This window comes from Vulpes lagopus, chromosome 15 (assembly GCF_018345385.1).
Source record: "Vulpes lagopus strain Blue_001 chromosome 15, ASM1834538v1, whole genome shotgun sequence".
Classification (NCBI taxonomy): Eukaryota; Metazoa; Chordata; class Mammalia; order Carnivora; family Canidae; genus Vulpes; species Vulpes lagopus.
The window spans coordinates 39,606,597-39,629,264 of NC_054838.1; the positions used below are offsets into that span (position 1 = coordinate 39,606,597).

The following is a 22,668-nucleotide window of genomic DNA, read 5'->3' on the forward strand; positions in this document are numbered from 1 at the left end:
TAACCTATGAAATAAATCACTTTCCTCACCTGTAATATAGTGATAGCCTATCTCATAGAGTTACCATTAGGATACATTCATATTCATTAAAATCCTTAAAACACTGACTAGCCCATAACTTCAATTAGCAAAGTCTTAAAGATAATTTAACAATCCAATCATTTGGACAGTATACCTGCTTGGTCAAAAAGAAATGGAAACCAAATTATTTTGACACAATTTTTAATCAACATAAAAATGTTTAAGGTCAGAAGTTTTATTTCACTTTAATAGACATTGAAAGTGGCCTACTAAATTGGAAAACTAAGAAAGGTAATTAATTGGCATTTAATTAAAACATGCTCTTTAGAGAAACTGTTCTTGAAGGATTTCTTCAAAACTAAGAACTATATAAAAACTTAAAATCAAACAGTAACTATGCAGAAGAAAAACACTGCAAGCTCAGTACTTCAGATAATGCTACATGTATAAAGCCCCAGGCATCTACACCTAAATAAAAAAGGCAAGTCATGCAACAACTCCAGAAGAGTTTAAGTTGTAAGATACTTAGGCAGTAAAGAAGCAATTAGGTAAAAAACAAAAACAAACAAACAAAAAAAAAACCAACTTCCTATCAATTCAACAATTAAAATAAATGAAATACCTATTAACAAAACCAAAAAACAAGCTACACTTAGCTTGTATTTCAGAACTGAGGCCACAAAATCATATTATAGGCAAAAGATAAAAATAATAGCAAATATGAATGCCAAATCAAAATTAATTTGCAAGGAAGGAAACCCCTAATAATGTTCTGACAACTTAAAAATAGCTGGTTGTTAAAAAGAAAGAGTACATAATCAACTGCCCTAAAAACTGATACCAGAACTCAAAAATGAGCTTTTAAAATGTTATTTATTGTGGGTGTCATGCAGTCTCAGGCTGAGGAATGGCTGACTTTTTTTTTTTTTTTTTTTTTTAAAGCAAGGAGTGGCAGAGCAATAACCCAAAGTCACCTTAAAATATCTGTAAGAACTCTGAAGATTTTCTTCACTTTTAAATGGTTAAAGATTGTCTGAAGAAAACCAAACAAGTTATACTTAATAAGAATTAGATCTCTAGCATAAAATTATAAGAAAATTGATCACTAGTCCTTTGCTATTATATGGTTACAAGAATTTACATCACTGACCATATAAACAGATCTTTCTCTGGTAGGTTGATTTCAATTTGTATTTTCAATGGTTTAGAAATTATTAGCTAAAATAATTATAAGAAACTTAGGGTAAGTTTTAAGAACTTCCCTTCAAGTGTTCCACTGAAAGAAGAATGGTCAAAATCAATGTTCTATTTTAGGTAACAGTATTGTACCAAGGCTAATTCCTAGTTTTGTTCATGTTCTTTGGTCACATAAGATTTTAATACAAGGCGAGGACTAACATAGGAAATAAAGACGTCTCTTAGTACTTTTCTTGGTAACTCTTCTATAAATCTAAAATTATCTCAAGATAAGATGTTAAAAAAATAAAAGCTCAACTATCCGGACCTTATTACCTTTTTACTACCAAATGTACGGAACGATAAAAAACCGTATTTTCTATTTTCCCATGTTGAATTGAACTCTCAGATTAGTGTATAATAAAGTTAGTTTTGACTGCTTTGCTACAGTAATTACTTTGAATGCTGAGAAAGACAAACCGTATTTCTAAAGAAACAGTAAAACTTAACATTCTTAATTTTTTGACAGATAAAGTAACAATATTCTACATAAATTATAACTCTGTCCCTTTATGTATGAATCTAAGATAAAAATATTTAGATTTTTATTTGAGCAACAAAATCAAGAGGTTCATAGGAATAAGAAAGAAATAGAATGATCACTAATGTAACCAGACTAAATATATAAGCTGCATCTCTCGTTCTCTCTCTCACTCACACACTCACACTCAGGCATACACACATACACACACACACAGTCAGTGCTTTGTAACTCAGGTGAATAATCCCCTTGGTTTAAATACTAGTTCAACTGCAATTAACACATTGAGATATTGTTTAGGTGGAAAAAAAGTCCCAAGGAGAAAACATTAAAAAAGGAATATTAGTCATTACTTCAAATCAAGTTATCTCTCCTCTAGACAATAAACAAGATTTTATGTCTCCAAACGAACCCAGGTCCTTAAATTATGAAAGATAATTTTTAAAAATTTAAACACAACCCTGAGTACTAGAAACTTTTATGCTGTAGTCTAATTATACTGAAACTACCTTTAGTAATCTAACAGTAGTTGAGTGAGACATACTACTTATTAATTAACCTTTACTTCTAAAATTGTACTTATGCAAATTTTCTTTATAAGAACAAAAGAAAAACACTCAAGGGGCTTGGGAAATAATTTTAATCTACATTAGCATAATTCATACCCAAATTTCTTAAGTTCTGCCAGAGTTTTGGCCTTCAAAACATTTCTTAATTTTAGTTTTCTTGGTGAGCTAGCTCTGCATTGCCTTTAAAAGTAAACTATCCTTTAATGGGTTCAATTAGCATAAACAATCTAAATCTGTGATACCTGTATCTAATGAAGTACAATATATAAACAACACTGTATCACCTAGAATTGTTAAGCTTTTCATGAAAGCCTAAAAAATAACTCCAAAAGAATTAAGCTATTTTATTTAACAGGTAATAGATATTTCTCATAAAGCGAAGCTTAAATATTTAATTTTTTGATACCCTAAAATGTATTTCATAAGCCTTTAAGTCTATGGTTTTATACAGTTTTCCATCAGGGAGGCCAGATATACATATACACACACACTTATATACACACATATGTGTGTGTATATATATAATTTCTTTTACATGTAACTAATTAAAGATTTTAAGAGGGTGGAGGCTATAAATTAGGTGCAATTTAGTCATAACACCATACAAAGACCTTACATAATAATCAAGAAAGAGATGTTTAACATTATTGCTTAGTCTTAATAAAAAGGCAAATTTTAACCAAACTGATACCTCTCCACTCTCATGTTTTATATACATTTAAATCATAGTGCTTAAAGTAATACAGGTACTGATATAATGTTTTAATTTAATGAGTTGTAAACAAATTCCAATTTATTATTCAATGCATATATTCCCCTTTAGCTACTATGCTACCTCAGAATTATTCCTTCTAGAAAAAGTAACCTTCCCAAGGATAAAACAATGCAGAGCTTCTTCTCCTCCTTTAAGTTTTTCAAGTATTATAGGAACACAAACTCATGAAAAAACTACTTAAAAATCCAACATCCCATCTTGCTTTACTAATTATGGGATGAAGAAAGAGATGTGAACAAAACAAACATTCTTTTACACTTCTCTGTTAAACGTAAAGGTATACCAAGAAATACTGTAACTGTTTATGAGCTACCTTCTAGCTTTTCAAGTATAGGACACAACTATAGTTCTGTCAACTGAGGAGAAATGAATAGTCAACCTTAGGTAACTAAAAAAAGACGGGAGGCACGAAAAGATAAACTGACTTTGGCTTTTAAGAACCTACCGTTGACCCTGAACTGCCAGATTCAACAACAGCAACAGCAACAATAACGACAGCAACAACAAAAGAGGACAGCAGCAAGCCACCATTTTACCATACAGTAAGAATTCTGAAAATAGGCAATACATTTTTTTCCCCTGTCAACTCATTCTGTTGTATCTTCTTGTTTCTCCTGCTTTTTGGTAGCAGGCAGTTCAAGGCTTGCCCACTGCATAGGTTCAGCTTTTCTCATGGTGATCTCAATCTTTGTTGCAGTCATAGTTACATAACTTCGTGTTACATCAATCACCTGCAACAAATCAGAAAATGACTGTAAGCCTTGATCTTAAAGGAAAATACTGGTCTTGTCTATGCTAATAATCAAAACTCCAAGCTGCTAAGGCCATTTTTATACCCAGATTTAAACATTTTAGTAAGAATTAATTGTAAGTTACATACCTACTTTGTATCACTGTTTTGTAAAATAGTTTATTTTTACCGTACAAATGGGCATTTTAAGGTATAAGAAAAAATTCTGGATTCACAGATACTTACACCCCATAATTTCACATTTTGATGAAATTCCTTCTCTCCTTCAAATACAATGTGCACATTTAACTGAAAAATATACAGGGTTATCTGATCAAATACAAATCGATATAACAGGATTTAAAACAATCATTATTATTATTTTTTTAAAGATTTTATTTATTCATGAGAGACAGAGAGAGAGAGAGAGAGCACGCACGAGGAGAGACACAGGCAGAGAGAGAAGCAGGCTCTATGCAGGGAGCCCGACATGGGACTCGATCCCAGGTCTCCAGGATCAGGTCCTAGGCCAAAGGCGGCAGTAAACCGCTGAGCCACCCAGACCGCCCCAACAATGATTATTTTTTTTTAAGGGAACCATTAGCAGAAAAGAAAAATTAACTGAAGTTTCACACTGAGAACTAGGTACTATATAATATGATAAATCTTCTAAGCTAATACAGTATCTCCAGAATGCTTCTGAAAGAATTCTACTATGCAGAAATTTTCATTTCAATAGTTTCTGACAGCAATTTCAAACATTTTTTTCAAATGGAAAACAATAAAAAAAATCTTAAAATCACCCCAAACACAGTATTTTATAATACATTAACACAGAGAATAATGTACAAAGACAATTTTTTCTCAAAGATATTTAGTGTACTTACCAATGTACTATTTGCTACTACTCGGCTAAGTTCTGGAAGTGAATTTTTAGCATAGATTGAAATGGTTACTTCACCCCCTGTTTGATGCCAGTCATGTCTACATGGAACAACTTTTTTCCCCTGTAAGAGAAGAAAAATTAGTTTACAAAATGCCATATAACCTCTAAAACAAGAGGAATCTAAGCCAAATAACTGAGAAAAAATTACCATGTGCAACTGAGGTCCTTAAAGTTTTTTTTTTTTTTTAATAAGATTTCATATATTTATTAATGAGAGACACAGAGAGAGAGAGAGAGAGAGACAAAGACACAGGCAGAGGGAGAAGCAGGCTCCATGCAGGGAGCCCGACGTGGGACTCGATCATGGGACTCCAGTATCACGCCCCGGGCTGAAGGCAGGCGCTAAACTGCTGAGCCACCCAGGGATCCCCTCCTTAAAGTTTTTAAGGGAAGACATCTTCTAAAGTTCCCAAAGGTTTAAAAAAACATATATATTACAATATGAATCTTTATAGTCCTATGGCTGAAGAACATGTTTATTCTTCCATTTGATTTTTTTCTTTCATGTCCATATCTTTAATACACATTGAAAAAGACAACTTAAGAACTACTGAATTTTATCGTATCTTAACATCTCTGCAATCTGCTAAGCACAATCATAAAAACATTCTATGAAGACTAAAATAAGACATTTACTTGGTGAAATAAATCCAAACACTTTAACTTCACGCACAGAAACCCTCCACTTATTTTCTGTAAGTTGGAATCTGACTACAAATTGAAATTTCTAATTTCTATAAATTGGAACCAATTGAGTACTTATACTATCTGTTCTTTGTTATAAAATAATGTTCCTCTTATAATAACATGCAGAAAAAAGTGATAATTTGGTTATTGTTACAGAAATAACTATTACCTACCAGAGGAACATTATTTTATCAAGGACTATTTAAAAAAAGAGACAAATCGTGATGTTTTGTAAATGAAAGCAATTTAGTTCAATGGAGCAAAAACTGGGAGACACTACTGTTCAAAAAGCAGTATCTACATTTTGGTAAAATTATGCGAACCGTATTTAAATTACTTATATCGCTTATATTTTTTGCCCTTAACTACTAGCTCAGATACTTAGTACTTGGTAACTGTAAGCATTAAAAAAATAACAAAAACATTAATCAAGGGTTATACCCTGAAAACTTCTGCATATAACAGAAAACAACATTTTCAAAATTATGGTCCTTGGAGAAAATACAGCGAGATTTTACCGAATCTTTTGGTTAATAAAACATTCCTGCAAGTTCTGTAGCAGATGAATTAAAATAACTTGAAGGAACACCAAAGCATGTTATTAAAAATCAGAAACCACAGAATATTCAAATGTAGAATGAATGAATCTCTAAAGCAATTTGAAAATTTACAATTATTTTTTAAGTTAAAAGTCATATATAGTGAAAAGCTTCATTGCTAGTAGGGGTTTAGTACCAATATAGGACATAAAACTAATTTAGTATATTATAAAATACATTACAATAGCTAACACATACTTATTGAGCAATAAATTGCTTGCCTTCTTACAATTTAATGGGATTTTTGGACACTTACTTATGTGGATAGCCTGCATCTTTTTAAAGTTATCCAGGAAGTAGGAACTAAAGTTTTTGTTATTTTGATAAACTACCCCGTAGCAAGCAGAGGCATTCAAGACAATTGGAACAAGTTTGCGATCCTTCTCTTTAGCCAACAGATGGAGTGTTTTTGTACTGCAAATGGTTGTCAAGTTTAAAGGACCAAAAGAGAATCAGAAGTCTAAGTGATTAAACACTGAAGGAGTAGAAAAGTGATTTTTAATAAACAAAAAGTGGGAAGAAACTAAAGAATTACAGAAACACATGCTTCAATTTTGGCAGAGGCTTTACTATTTCACAAAAACCTGCATATTTGCATTGTCATACACAATGGCTGCTTTGAGCAAAGGGTAGTGCTCTGGGAGCTTGACTCAACTTTAACTTTTAGGCATATCAAACTTTTACTATGAGAGAGAAAGTTGTTTGTTTGTTTTTAATCTGAAGACAAAATCATCTTAAATGTTTAAAAAACGACTCAGATAAATATATCCCGATATGTTATTTTTAAAAGCTACTTACAGCATCCTTCTTAGTCCACATGTGTTTCCCTGTTGTACAGCCCTCTTGGGCTAAGAATGTATTGAAATCAGAAGTTTTTCTTCTACAACAGCTCCAGTATTTCATCCTTTAAATTATCATGGAAAAACTTCAGAAATAAAAATCTTACAACCACTTAAGTCCAGAAGCAGTACAGTGACAATGTAATTTTAAAAGCTAAGTAAGTGTGTGAACTGTAGTATTCTACAAAGTGTCTATGTCTCTAAAGAGTTAAAACTATCAGAAGACTAATCATTTTAAAACCAGAATGCCATTTATTGTAGCAGTTTTGGAGCTCCTGAGTAAAGATGCTTAAAACCACGAAATTCCAAATCCGCTTTTCACTAATAACTCACATCCAGATTCCTCATAAAATTCCCCAAAAGTGGTATGACCAAAGGTTTCAACAGAGTGGAAGATTTTAACATGGTACTGTATTTCTATCAACTATAGCATAGAACAAAAGAGGAGCCAGATCTCCAATGAGGACTGTGGAAAGTGTGGCTTTTTTTGGATGACACAATACTGGTGTTTTAGTGCTCTAGGGCTAAAAATTCTCAAAGTCTGTCAATGCACAGAAAAGTCTTTCAAACTAAAAACGATCCAACCCAAATAGAGTATCCCATTGAAAATTTAGGGAATAAGGAAAAACATCAAGTTTGAATCACAATGGCCACTTTACTGTAATCATTGTTTCAGTTTTCTGACATGTAAAAAGACAAAAATCCACAGTCTAGGGTATTTTGAAGACTATGTAACAATGTAAATAAAATACCCAATAATGCTGCATGGCAAATAATATTTATAGGCATATTAACTTTTCTAACCTCTACCATGAAGTTTTTATTAGTCATGTATAAGTTACCCTTCATGAAAAATAGGTACTCCAGAATGATATACACAGACTTCTTCAAGACTCTGTAGACCTTGATATGTCTAAAAGAGAAAAAAAAGAGGAAAAAATAAGCTTCACATCTCAATGCTATATTTCATAAATATTTGTAGGACTGGTGACCTCTAAGAACTATGAAAATGCTCAAGAAGTAACAATTACCTACAACATTTTTTATAAATTCACCCCAGGCCATTCCAATAAGGAATTTGAAAAATGATTCCTTTTTGGATATGCTTAAGTTTTACTTTCCTGTGAAAAAGGCAAATAGTAAAGTAGACAATGGGATATATTAAGATGCTTTCACTTTCAGGTATGAGGTCACAACTCAAGCATATCCATGTATCTAAATTTATAGAGTAATACTGAAACCAAAGGATTAGTATTCTCAATAGAAACAGAGTTATATATAGCATGATTTATGTGTAGAGGAAACTCTGTGTGGGGCATTACAAATTAAGAAGCAGTTCTGGAAATTCTACGGTGTTGTTGATTTCTTATCCCTAGGAAGGGTAAAATGAGCTGCAGACCTATAAATATATCCAGGGTTTGTCTGGAAGATCCGGGCCCCATTGCTGCTGTAGGTGAAGGCTCTATAGATGAATTCACAAAAAGTTATGTTAATAAAACACAGATGCAGCCAGTAGTTTATTTTTACTTTGGTATTTATAGCAACCACCTACAAGTACAGAAAATAAAATTCTGTATATTTACTTTTGGTAAATCCAATGTACTGCCTGTATGCATCTCCTAAGGAGATTCCATAAGCACACAAAACTCAATGTTAGATTCTGAACTTACCACTATTGCCCCCTCCACTCCTACTCTTCTTCCTACCTTATTTGATGGCACAATAACCATTTAGTCTTCCAAAGGAAAAAAAAAAAAGAGGAAGAAGAAAAAAGAAGTCCTCCGCAGTTTTTCCTCTCCCTCCATTCATATTTTCTAGCATGAAATCCTGTCAATTTACCTTGAAAATATCTATCAGTTTAATTTGCTAACCTTCCTCATGATCACTAGCAGATTTTAGAAAATGAGACTATGCTAACAGATTTTAATTAGTTTCTCTACCTCACACCTTACATAGTTATCAGTTCTAGGTGGTTTGTACATTTAAATGTGCCTCTCTACATAAGAAAAAAATATTGATGGCCTTAAATTAGGCAGATTTCTTAAATGGAAAACGAAAAGCACTAGTCAAACCAAACAGACAAATTGGATTTCATTAAACAGCCTCTGTTTATCAAGTCATTACTAAGACAATGAAAATGCATAGAATCTATCTCTGGCTAAAAAAAAGAAGTCCTAAAATCAGTAAGAAAAAGCCAACTGATAGAAAACAGGTAAAAGTTTTTAGACATTTCACAAAAGAGGATATCCAAGTGACCAATAAACATAAAGAAAGGTACTCCACCTCATCACTGGGAAAGCGCAAGTTAAAATCACAATGGGAACACTATACACTCATGGCTAAAATATAAAAGACTGATGTTACAAAGTGTTACACCAAGGTGTAGAACAAACAAAATCAACCTCATATACTGCTGGCAGATGTATAAATACAACCATCCAAGAAATCTATGAGGAAGTATCTGTTAAACTTGTACACAAACTATGGTCTGATAATTCCTTTTCTAGTCATTTACCTACAAAGAAATGTATCCATGTGTCCCAAAAGTTGGGCACAAAATGTTCACAGTAGCATCAAACCAGAAAATTTAAAGGACAACAGAAAGGGTAAACTGGCAACATTCACACAAGGACATATTTTGAAACAATGAAAATGAACTATGGCTACATGCAACAAAGATAACTCTCAATACACATTTTATTAAGCCAAGACGACAGGTACTAGAGTACCTGGTCTATGATTCTATTCACATTAAGCCCAAAAATAGGCAGAATGACTCTTTACTGATAGAAAAATGTTACTTTTGGGAGAAAATAGTACATGGGAGAAGGTATAAGGAGGGCTCTACTTTGTGAAAATCCCTTGAGCTATAAATTTACTGAAATCTGTATACTTTTTAATGTTATTATTTCAATAAAAAAGATAATAATGACCTCTATAACCTACAGTGAAATCTAACTTTTGAGCACTGTGAAAGCGTTTTGAGATAGATCTGGTCCCTACTTTTCTAATCTTAACTCCACACCAACAAATTTTGTGCCATTATTATTTACTGTTCATTGTTTTCTGTATACTGCTATCACCTCTGCTTGAGATATCCTTTCCCTGTTTGTCCATTTGCAGGATGGACTTCATGTTTCAAAATCCATCTGAGACAGTTTTTCTCTCATCTCCCTGCAAACACTTCACCACTTGCACAGTCTCCCGCAATCCAGTACTTTAGTACTTACTCTCTATTTCTACCTTACATATATATAAATACATTTTCATTTCCATCGCTAAATAAGAAAGGTGATCTCAAACTTAACATGAGGGAAAATTACAAACTTCCCCTAATCCTCTTTTTCTCCTTCTTGGTTAATGGTGTCAGCAGTCACCTAGCTGCTGGAGCCCCAACTCCCCTTCACTTGAAGTTCATTACTAAGTCCTGTTAGTATTTCCAAATAGTATTCATTCTGTATGATTTGACATTAAACCAGGCAGGCAGCGTTCTAAAGCATTCAAGACACAGCAAACGACAAAAACAAAAATTCTGTCCTTTTAAACCTTACATGAGAGGAAGAAGGGAAGGGAAAGTCAGCTGGGATAGATCATAGGCAAAATACACATGCAAAAGCAGCAGCATGTTATATGGTGATCAGTGCCCTGGAGAAAAAAGGACAATTTAGAGATGCTGGAGGGCACTCAATTTTTTACATAGGTAGAAAAAAATCCTTACTGAGATGTCTGAATATATCCCACATTGAACCATTTCTAAAGAATACTCTCTAATCCCACTACCTGGTCTTCCACAATTGCATCCTGGCTCATTTTTCTTCCTCCAATTCCCCTACTGCCCCATTGTATTTGTCATGTTATCAGCCAAAGAGGTATTTTTTAAAACCCCTCCTTAAAACAGAAAATATCTTCCCATTATACCTTAAAATACAAAAAAAAAAAAAAAAAATCCACCCCCTCCCCAAAACCCAAACCCTTCCCTGGGCCCTGAAAGGATCGCCATAATCTTGCCTATCTCATTTACCCCTTTCACATTTTACACCGCTGACCAAGCCCCACTGACCTTTCTCTTCATTTCTTGAAAAACGAAGCTCTAAGGGCTCCACACATTCTGCTCTCAAATCAACTTGGAGATTTACATAACTCACCTGCCACATTATTTACATTTCTGGCTTAGTGTCACTTCCAAAAGAACTTTCCTGACAGCCTTATTTAATAGCTATACTCTCTACTGAATTCTCTTCATATCAATTTGAATTTATATTTAATACCAATGTGTTATCCTTCCCTCTAAATTAGAATAAGTGCCACACAGCAGAAATTTTTAGTTAATACTGTATTTCCAGCCCCCAAGCAATGTCTGGCACACAGTAAGTGCTCAGGAAATGCCGACTGAATTAGAATTACTTATTCCCATGATTGTGTCAGATACAATATTCATCAGACATTATCTCTTATCCATGTTCACAGCCCTAGTCCACAGCACAGCACACCAACCAAGACATAATAGGCACCCAAATGTTTGTTGAATTGAATCAGTAAATTGCACTCTTCTTCAAAATTAAATTTTACTTCCGTGATACAACACAAATTTTACAATATATACCTTTGTACACCCTCCATTTTTACATGAGGTCCCAATCTTAATTTCATCACTGTCCTCTTCTAAAAAAAAAAGGAAAGAAAATCAAATTAGAAACATTAAAATAACTTTAGTGTCATTCTTAAGTAACCTTCTTCATAAAGCAAGTATTTGAAAAAAATAGTAACCTTAAAAAACACCAATATTTTAAAATAATTTTAAGTTACTAAATTTTCTACATGACCTCTCAGGTAATATATATAAAAAGCTAGTAAGAAATCAACTACTGTGATTAGGTTTTGCCCATGTCCCCAAATGATATACGACACATTTCTATTCTATAATGCAATACAATATCCAACATCTTAACCCTGTAAAAGAGAAGTCATGAAAGGGGTACTACTTCCCTCCATGGTATTGAGTGTAGGTCAGAATATATTGAATATGTTTTATTTCATGCATATTTACAATTATCAAATAAATTTAACAGTTAAAAAGTAATGAATGATAGAAGAAAAAATGCTTAACAGTTTCTCATTTTAATAAAGACATTACAGAATAAACTAACAATTCATTTTGTGGTATTACTGGTATTTAGAAAACAAAAACAAATTCTTTACTATATTGTGCTACCTTTTCAATATTTATGTATAGTGAACTATACTGCTTCTCTTTTAGATAGCTGGTTAATTGTACAAAAAAAAGGTTTCAAGATAAAAATCTTACCTTTCTTACTTTCTTCATTCCCCGAGGATAGTTTAAGTTTGTCAAGTGCTTGTTTTAGCGAGGCAGATATTTTTAATTCCAAGTTTGTCATTGGTTCATCTGGGCTGGAGAATTTTTAAACTTTATTACCATTATTGATGTTCCAAAAATATATACATATGCATGTTTTTTTTTTTTTTACTAAAAATAAATACACTAAGAATCTATAAAAAAAAACCAATGCCTTGTGAATTTTTTCGTATTAAATAGTATTTTACAAATACATGCTATTACGTATCTACACTTTTACGTTTTAACAGAAAAATTCTGATATAAAAACATTAAATTCCAGACACTTGGGTTGCTTAGTCGGTTAAGTGACTGACTCTTGATTTTAGATCAGGTCACTATCTCAGGGTCGTAAGACTGAGTCTTGAGTCAGTGGAGCCTGTTGGGGATTTTCTCTCTCTCCCTCCCACCTCATTAGTAAATAAATTTAAAAAAATTAAGTCTCCAATAATCATGCTATTACCAACATGGTAAGTCATTAATCAGTAAGTTTAATGAGAAAAGAGTAAATACTAGGAATCCAAGTTGCCAAGAAGGGACCGAAGGGACCATGAAGTACTTTTACATTCCACACCTAAGCAAAATGCTGAGCATACAATTAACAGGCAACAAATACGTACTACATGAATCCATATTCCTATCACTGGAGATAATTCACTTGATGTGGACACTGTTTACATGCATCCATAAAATCAAAATTATATCACAAGGTAATTTCAGTAGGGTTAAAAATGAGTAACAAGACCTCCCTAACATTTCATAATGGTTAAGTGTTATGTGTACAATTTATTTAAAGCCATTCAATAAGTATTAAGAATATTAATGCAACAATAAAATAGAAATCCTAGGTTATTCATATTCCACATCCCTAATGAAAATAATTATTGTAGGAAGATGTAGGAAGTATTAACAAAGTACATAAAAACCTATATTTCCATAATCTCTACAATACTACCAAATGAATTTAGAGAAAAATAATTTCTCTCACTTCTTAATTAGTTCATCATTTAAAGTAAATATTAACTCATACTGATAATTACAGTAGGCACCACTGTAATACTTAAGAATGAGCCATGCCAAAATTGTCTTTTCCTTATAATTTTTTTATAACTGGTGTATCAGCCAGGAAGTTATTTGATAAAGTCTCTCATGATTATGAATGAGGTGGAGACGGAATAAAAATCAGTTTAAGTTGTCTGTTTGAATGAACAAACATCAAAAAGTCTCTCAGGTCCAGTATTATTCAGTATGCTCTAAACTTATTTAAGATCAATAAAGGAAAAAAAGTCATGAAAACCATGAAGTCCATCATGGGAATAAAAATATCAACTGGGGACATATTTGAGAAAACCATGAAGTCCATCATGGGAATAAAAATATCAACTGGGGACATATTTGAGACCAACACATCTGTTTTCTAAGTCTTATATTTTGGTTCTTCTTTTTTTTTTTTAAGATTTTATTTATTTATTCATGAGACACACACAGAAAGAGAGAGAGAGGCAGAGACATAGGCAGAGGGAGAAGCAGGCTGCATGCAGGGAGCCCAATGGGGGACTCGATCCCGGGTCTCCAGGATCAGGCCCTGGGATGAAGGCAGCGTTAAACCACTGAGCCACCGGGGCTGCCCTGTTTTGGTTCTAAAACAATACTCAAGTGCAACATGAAAGAGGCCTGGTTTAACAGTGGCAGTCAACATGCATATATGGGAATGTAAAATAGAGTTTAGCTGATCAGAAGATAAGTATGAAGAATCTGTAATTCTACTGCAAGATGAGGAAAAGGTATTTTAAACATACTTTAATAGATCAGCCATCTAAACCAAATAAACAAAAAAATTAATGATTATAATGAAATTATCAGTTTTCAGGCACATGAAAGTAAAAGAGGAGTGACTAGGCTTGTTCTAAGTTACAAAATATGGACAAATGAAAGACAGAACTTGGCTCTATATGAAGAAAAATATATACTTAGTAACAATAAAAGGGACTACTTTAAATTCTTCTTCACTAGAATTATTTGAAAGGAAACTAAACATCCTCCTGTCAAGAATGTCCTAGAAGATAGTCAAGAAGACAGAAGAAAGAGGAAGGCCTCTAAAGTTCTTTTTCACCTCAAACTGATTCTCTGACAATTCCTGTCTAGAATTTCATTATGCCATAGTGAAAAAGACATGTCAAGTCCCAAGAAAGATGCGTGGCTCTTCTGCTTTTGACATAATATTATGATAATACACTGAACAAATATGCAATGAAAGTTTACTATGTACATGTCCTCAAGCTGCAGACAAAATACAAATGGAAGGTATACTAAGGGAAAATCAAATAGATAAAAAGTTGGTGACCTACATAACTATAAATGTTATGTGAAATCACAAAATACTAAGAACAGATGCTATTATTCACTCGTGACAAAAATATACATGTGTATAAGGTGTACCTTGGCCTTTTTATTGCTTCTACTGGCTTAGGGGCTTGAATGATGTGCTCCTGAAACTTGGGTTTCAATTCAGAAAGTTCTTTCTTCTCAGTAGTCTTGACTTCAGGTTTGACTGGCTCAGGTGGCTTCTCACTATTATGCCTACCTTTTGTACAGCCCTGTTAGGAAATATAAAAGTTATCATTGTTTCACATGCAATGGTAGAAAAATTATTTTCAATTCTTTATTAATACATTCTGTTATATGCATTCTCCACACACTTATTTTAAGAAACTAAAAACAGAACTCCAAATGTGCAATATTTGTAAAAAAGTTCTCACATCTTAATGTATTTTTAAAAGAAGCCTTTAAATTATACTTCATAAATATCTACTTATACACAGCATAAACTTTTTTATGGTAAACAAGTTCTGGAAATCTCACATGGAATCCTACAAATTATTTACACAGAAGGACCTTGATTTGAGCCCTCAGTTCTTCTACTTACTAGCTATATAACCTTGAGCAAGTTAATCTTTTTAAACTTCAGCTTCCTCACCAGTAAAATGGAGGCAATGGCACTTAAATTTTTTGAGAAGATTAAGTAAAGTAGAGTATTTGTCAAATCTGGCAGGTAGTAAATGGTCGATAAATGCTAGCTACCTTTTCCACATTCTACTGAGTCATACGTGCAATGTAACATCCCTGAAATTGTAACTTCAAAGGCATATCATTTCATTAACAGCTTTTATTTACTTTAAGGATACACAAAATAAATGGTATATCTTGAGAGTATCGTAGGTTTGATAAATGCTATTATTCCTCACTTACTATAAAAATGCTTTAAATTGTTGCCTACCATCTCCTTCTTGATGTACTTTAAAGACTACTTACAATAAGGACAAACAAAATTGATGGGTGGGTAATTAATACTGTGAAACTTTTAGCTCTAAAACAGATAAATTCCTTAAAGACTGTCGAGGGAGGTGAGCTCCACTTTAAAAGAAAGGTTCTATCTGCACGTTAACAGACTATTCAATAGATGTCCAAAATTAGATTCCTAAAATTTGGAGCTTCCCATTATTTTTACTTTTTCAGGAGATAATCTAGGAAAAAAATTAATACTTACCGCAATGCTTAAAAAATCAGAAAAATCGGTTGTTCTTCTCTTACAGCAAGACCAACCCTATGAAACAGAAAAAACTACAAATTCAATTTGCATAGAACTACAACCCACTAAGAGTCTATTTGCGCTTATTTCTGGAATCTGGCAGTGACCGGCACATATATAGATTCCACAGTTGGAAAGTGTTATAAATGATTCATCTAATCAAGTGAAATGATTTTTAGTTTTTGACTTTAAAAAAATTAACCAATGTTAAAGGTGATTTGTGTTGTGACTGATCACAAAAGTACCTTAAGATAGGGAAATAAAAATTGCTTCTCTTTTCAAGACTAGTACATGATTCTGAAGAGAAACATTTTATAATTTCTAAAAACACCATAAACTTTAAAGGATCTAGGGAGTAAGTGAAGTGCTTTACTTTAAAAATCCAGTAAATTAGAAATATTAATTATAATTCAGTTTCTAAAGAACTCACTCACTGAAGGTGTTCCCCAACAATAAGCATTCTATTTTCAGAACAACACAGATTGATGAGCATAGTAGCCTAAGAATTGTCAGACCTTTTTTTTTTTTTTTTTTGAATTGTTAGATCTTTGAAAGTTAAATGATCTTTTCAGGGACAAGCATAAAGTTACAGATATTGCAATGCCATGTGTGATTTTTAAGCAAAGTATCAAGTAGCTTACCAAAAGCTTTAAACTGTCATCTCTAATTCCAGTGTAGTATAGAGAATAAGAAAATACAAAAGCAGCAGTTTCAAGACTTAGGATGTTTTAAAATTAGACCAAAGGCTAGGATTTGCACATATCTATCTGGACCTCACTGCTTTTCTCAATATACTGCATGAAGAATTTGGTAGTGGTTTTTTTCACACTGTGCATTTCCAAATTATTTTAAAGAAAATGTTAAGGGACACCTGGGTGGCTCAGTGGTTGAGCATCTGCCTTTCGCTCAGGGCCTGATCTTGAAGTCCTGGGATGGGGTCCCGGATTGGGCTCCCTGCATGGAGCCTGTTTTGCCCTCTGTGTCTCTGCCTCCCTCTCTCTCTTTCATGAAAAAATAACTAAAATCTTAAAAAAAAAAAAAAAAAAGATAATGTTAAATTTACTATAATTCAAATTTTCCTTTATCCTGAAATTGAATTCTTTTACTCTGAATTGAGATATAAATGAAATTCTACTTTAATCTTAAAATATAGTATTTAGTTGCATTGATAATACAGTCATCAGAAAAGTTATTCTGTATGGAAAAAAGCTTTATTGTCTTAATCACATATAAAGAATTACAGCAGATATTCTGGGGACACTGGAATACGTACATGATGCATACCAGTTGTTCCCAAATGCTAATCTGGGATCTATGGCAGTCCTCAATAAAACAAAAAAAATGAAGGATAAATTGAAGTATGTGAGTATAAGATTGTCATTTCTTAAGAAGGACGGTCTCTCTTCTCTATGTCACTTCTAATTTGAATATTAAAATATTCTTTTGTATATGCAATATTGAACTTCTTATTTGGTAATAAACTGGCAACAGTGGATATTATACTGATTTATCTATTTTTGTCTATCTATTTGCGCTGTGAAATTCAACAGTGTCAGAAAGTACAGGTCTTCAAGAAATGTTTATAGAGACAATAATAAACAGCAGGACTGGGAAAAAGAAACAAGAAGACTTCAGAGTGAAATCATTAAGATTAATTTAACAGGGTGACTAACAGTTGGGTAGTAAAAAAAGAGCAATGGACTGAATGACTAGAAAGTTTGTGATATTACTAGCAGCAGCAAAGTTCAGATGCAGGCTATTTTTGGGTAAGAGCTCACTTTAAAAACTGGTTTTCAATCACAAATGAAATGGAAACATTCTGCAGAAGCCACTGGTACAGAGAGGATGTTTAAGGATAGAAACAAATGAAATGAGAGGAATAGGAAGCTAAAGACAAAGGTGAAGTATGTCTCTGGTTAAGGGATAGAAACATATTACAAGGGAAGAAAGAAAGAAAAACATACAGTATGAAAAATAAACATAGAATAAATGGCAGTCTAGGAAAGATAAGTACCCTCACTCTTCTGTAAAAGTAAATATTCCCCAGAACCAGATTCCATCCCCAAAATAGTTTGTAAAACACTAAAAAGACCTAAGGAAGAATCAGCTCTCTCAACCTGCCCTACTGAATGGCTGTTTTGTTTTCTTTACTTAGAATTAACCAGACGGACATAAACTTGTTATCTAATTATATATCTTTATTAACACTTGGCTATCAAACAGATAATTACCAAAAGGATCCAACTACTCCTTAGAAGGTATAATTAGAAATCCAAAAAGCATCAACAATATTTAAACATGTAAGACTGGTTACCAAAATCTAAAACCATGGCGGCCACACTGCAACATTTCCTTTTGAGATATGTATTATCTTTTGAGATATTATTGTATTATCATACATTTTTAAAAGATCCGTAAATACACCAAGAAAAACTTAGTCAAGCAGCATTCTATTATTTCTCTAATTATCCAGAACATCAAGTACAGGTGGAAAACAGGTGGTATCTCAAACAGATTGGCACCCTTTACTGTTTGTGACAATCTTTGCTAAAATTCAAAGCAGCTCTTATTACACAGTAGCCACCTGACAGATGAAGAAACTAAGATTCAGTACAACTGCTTTCACTTCCTCTCAAGATTAAAAAGTGAAGAAATGAAGAGTACAGAAAATGAGAGTTGGGAAGGAAAGAATTTTAAAACTGGGAAAGACTTTAAGACCAGCATCCCAAAATGGTCATTAAGAAAGTAAGAAGTCACAAGTTGACAAAAAAAGATGAGCAAATAAAGATTCAGTATTACACCTCTAAATTTAATATACAGATATGAAAAGACTGAAATGTACCAAGCTCTTACCTTTAAGGCATCATGAAAGACTGGAACACCTGGGTGATACGTGCAAGCATCTGGTAAAAAACAAAGAAAGGGGAAAAAATACACTTTATAATAAGGAATAAAAAAATCATGATTTTTTCAGGCATTAACATTTAATCCTTTTTCCAAATGCAGGTAATACTCTGCTTTTCCTTAAGAATTCGCAAATGTGTGAATTTAACATGGCACATAGTGCTTAATATAGTATTACATTAAAATAGTAATAGTTAAAATTCTAATTCAAGAGTATGACAACTGTAAACAAAAATAATACAGAACAGTGCAAGTATAACAAATTGCATTTTATTCCTCTAATCTTTATAGTTAGAACTTGTTTAGAACCAAAACTTCAAGCTCCATGATTTTGACCATCCCCTTCCAATTCTATTTACAAAAATATTATCAAACCAAAGTGTTCTTATGTACATCGATCCACAGATTGTCCAAGAGATTCTCTAAAAAAGGTATTTTAGAAGGATAGGTTCAAAACTGTAAAAAGAGATGTACTATCTAATTGCTATTTTAATTTTCCTAGACAGATGTCAATACCTAGATACAAACCTCATTAAAAAGTTTAAGTTTCACAGTCTATTTTCAGGGTTGTCACTGTTACACTGTATTTCCCTCCCCCTCACCCATTACACCATCAATTTTCACTAACACTTATGAAAATAAGCTTAATACAGTTTACAATATAAAATACATTTAAAAAAAATCTTATTTATAAAAAAAAAAATCTTATTTATTCATGAGAGACCCACAGAGAAAGAGACAGAGGCATAGGCAGAGGGAGAAGCAGGCTCCCTGCAAGAAGCCTGATGTGGGACTCCACCCCGTACCCTGGATCACACCACGAGCTGAAGGCAGGTACTCAACTACTGAGCCACCCAGGCAATCCCGAAATATTACATTTTTAAAAAATCAGATGATGATAAACAATTACTTCCTTACTAGACACAATCAGGAGCTTAGAAAAAAACAGGTGAGTTCCACATCTGTACAATTTTTTTTGTAAGGCTACTTTGCCCCAACTTTCTTGTCTGCTTAGCTTTTAATTGGCTATAACCTCTGATGACTGCTGTTGCCTTAAAATGATTAATTCCTGGTACTTCCTATCCCTATATGAATACAATGGTTCCTTAGTAAACAGGTGTTATATAGAAACTCTGCTAGGCTAATGGAGCAAAAAAGTGTCAGGTATTTTCATGGTACAGTAAGTAAATCCACGGAATAAGAAACTATAGGTAGTAATTAATGGAATTAAGGGCTGAAAAAGGAGATTCAAAGTAGAAATGAATATACAGAAGGTGAGGAAGAGAAAGTTGAGAACAGAATCAAAGAGGGAACAAACACAGTCTTTTCAAATATCAAACTTACACAGAGGCATAAAATGCACACTGCATTAACATACTAAGGGGCATAATCATCACAGTGGTCAGTCTGGGCACAATGGCAGGAGTCAGTCAGGTCTTAACCCTACAACTAGTATGAATGAAATCTGAAAATTACTGCTTTCATGTGTACAAAACAAGCAGATGGTTATTTTCCTCTGGCCTTTACTAGGTTTACAGGTTGTGCTCAGCTCTATTTTAGCGGTAAGGAACTACATCGTAGCAGTTAGGAGCCTGACCCTGGCTCAATTTCTGGCTCTGCCTCTCAGTAGCTGATTCAACTTCCTTACAAATTTGAATTAAATAAAAAACTGTGAAGTAGTGCTTTTTGCAGAGTTAACTGTTAAGTATGTGAAAAATGCCAACTGTATCTCCTTTAAACATTTAGTCTGTGTTTCAAACTAAAACCTGGTTATCCGCTTAGAAGGCAGGCTTTTTATTTTTGCCCAAAGGTCAGACTTCTCCCATTCTAAAAAACTTTCTCCTAACCAAGTCCACAGTTTGCTATGAGCTGTTATCTTCTACTTCCCATTTCCATTTTCTTAACTTACCAAACACCTTACTGGAATTGTCTCTAACCCCCTTTTTGTTAAAGCAACTACACTTTCCACAACCTTTTGGGAGCCCCCTGATGAATTCGGTACTGCTGATCACATAATCTCTGACCGTCTACTCCCCTTTCTCACTCCCCTCACTCTCAGCTCTTTCCCAGGCATTATACCATCTCTCTCTCTCTCTCTCTCTCACACACACACACACACGGTACTTACTTCCAAAAAAATGGTTCTATCTACTTCCTAATTTCAGGCCGGTATAGAACACCCTGCACAGACATTTACTGAAGTACGTTATTGTCTTAGGGAACAAAGCCTCAGTCTTTCCACTTAATATTAAAGTAAACACAGCAGATACTAAGGCAATTTTTACCTTTTACATTGGCTACCAACGGCTTTAAAACCTTTTATTCCTCAATCCTGTCATCCACTGAAATCACACAATTTTCTTTTCGAAGAAGTCCATCTTAATGGGATGAAAACGTCAATGATAGAAACGTGAGTATTGTACAAAGACTGTACAAAGGCTGGAAGTCCTGCCAATGATCTTACCATTTTACCTGTGTCACCAATTCACCTGTGCACCTGGCAGGTGCATCAGATGTATGAAAGGTGGACGAGATTTTACCAGGCTCTAGTTTCCTCCACAAGGCAGGAACCACGCTGCTGCCAGGTGGGACCCGCTGCTCCACAACACCTGTGATCATACATACTCTACAGGGGTCCTGTGGAGACTCAAGCGACGTGGTGAGTGACAGGCCAACGTCCGGCGCATAGAAAACACCCAGTGCCAGCCGAATGTCTCAAGGTGGTATCATTCGCCACCACAGTCCAGAATCAACTCACTTTATCCCAGTCGCCGTTCAAATTTCGGACGCAGGGACTGTCCACGCCGCGCGGCCCTTCCACTTACATCGCCGCCGCGGACGCAGGCCCCGCCGCTGTCCCCTGAGGAGCGCCCAGGGCTCCCACGGAGGGTCCCGGCCCCACCGCCAGGGGGCACGTACCATCCACCCCACCGGAGGGCAAAACTGCCTAAAGATACAGGACGATTTTCGTAACCCACCACACTTAAAAAAGAAAAAAAAAAAAAAAGTAACTTTCTAATATAAGAGCTGCGTGGCTGAACAAGCGGGAAGCAAAACTTTCAGAAAAATGCTGCCCGGGGCCGACCCCACACGCTCGCGAGCTCGCCCGCAGGCCGGCGCCCCCGCCCCCGCCCCCGCCCCGGCCCCGCGCCCGCTCGTCCCCGAGGAGCCGGGGCGGGAAGGAATCCCGAGGTTCTGACTCCAGGCGAGTCCCGGGCGGGCGGAACACGTGGGAGCCGGCAGTGCGGGTCGCGGGCGGCGCGGCCGCGGGGGAGGGAGGGAGGGAGGGCGGGCGGCCCGGGGCAAGCCCGGCGGGGGCAGCGCGGCGCCGGCCCGCGGGGACCCCGACATGCCCTTGGGCCCAAGGGCGTCCCCCGGCCGGGCGTGCCGGGCGTGCCGGGGCGGGCGGGGCGGGGAGCGGGGCTGGCGGCGCGCCCTCACCGTCCGAGTTGGTCTCGGGGTCGAAGCGCTGGCCGCAGCCCCGGTTGTAGCACAGCAGGGCCATCTCTTCTCCCCGCCGGTCACGGGTCTGCTCCGGACGCCGGGAAGAGCAGGCGGGTCCGGGGGCCCACGGTCGCCACCAGCGCGCTGACGGCTGAGGCGGCTGCGGCTTCCGGAAACGGCCGGTTCCGCTTCAGGAACCTTCGCGAATTTTCCGGTCGCGCAGGCGCAGAGAAGATGGGGAGGGGCGGCGGCGGCGGCGGCGGCGGGAGGCCGGGCGGCCGCGGGGATGCGCCGGGTCGGGCTTCGGAGGCGGGAACGTGAGGCCCGGCGCCCTCGAGGCGGAACGGCGGCGGCGTCCGAGGGGCTGCGGGCCGCGCTGCGGGCGGGCGCCACCACCGCCGCCGCCTCTCGGCTCTCGCGGCGAGTGCGGCCCCGGCTCGGCGGTTCAGTTCGCCCCCTCGCGGCTGGACGGAAGGCGCAGAACCGGGCGGCGTT

At 35.7% G+C, this 22,668-nt stretch overlaps 1 protein-coding gene across 1 annotated transcript; it reads right to left on the minus strand.

Moving 5' to 3' along the window:
- Positions 1–205: 205 nt before the first annotated feature.
- Positions 206–22,370, minus strand: LOC121476259 (cysteine and histidine-rich domain-containing protein 1). The gene is made up of 11 exons (XM_041730014.1): positions 22,171–22,370; positions 18,679–18,728; positions 15,784–15,840; positions 14,676–14,833; positions 12,189–12,292; positions 11,487–11,545; positions 7,726–7,796; positions 6,843–6,948; positions 4,700–4,819; positions 4,059–4,121; positions 206–3,813 (listed from the first exon to the last, which is right to left on the minus strand). The coding sequence occupies exons 1-11, from the start codon at positions 22,232–22,234 to the stop codon at positions 3,670–3,672; spliced, it is 996 nt and encodes a 331-aa protein (XP_041585948.1). The 5' UTR covers positions 22,235–22,370; the 3' UTR covers positions 206–3,669.
- Between the last annotated feature and the right edge of the window lie 298 nt (positions 22,371–22,668).

Excerpts from the sequence above, each read along its gene's own strand:
- LOC121476259 (XM_041730014.1), bottom strand. The coding sequence starts at position 22,234 with ATGGCCCTGCTGTGCTACAACCGGGGCTGCGGCCAGCGCTTCGACCCC. Across the intron at positions 12,293-14,675 it reads GAAGCAATAAAAAGGCCAAG|CCCAGATGAACCAATGACAA; the intron begins GTACACCTTATA and ends AAAATTCTCCAG. Across the intron at positions 3,814-4,058 it reads AAAATGTGAAATTATGGGGT|GTGATTGATGTAACACGAAG; the intron begins GTAAGTATCTGT and ends GATTTGTTGCAG.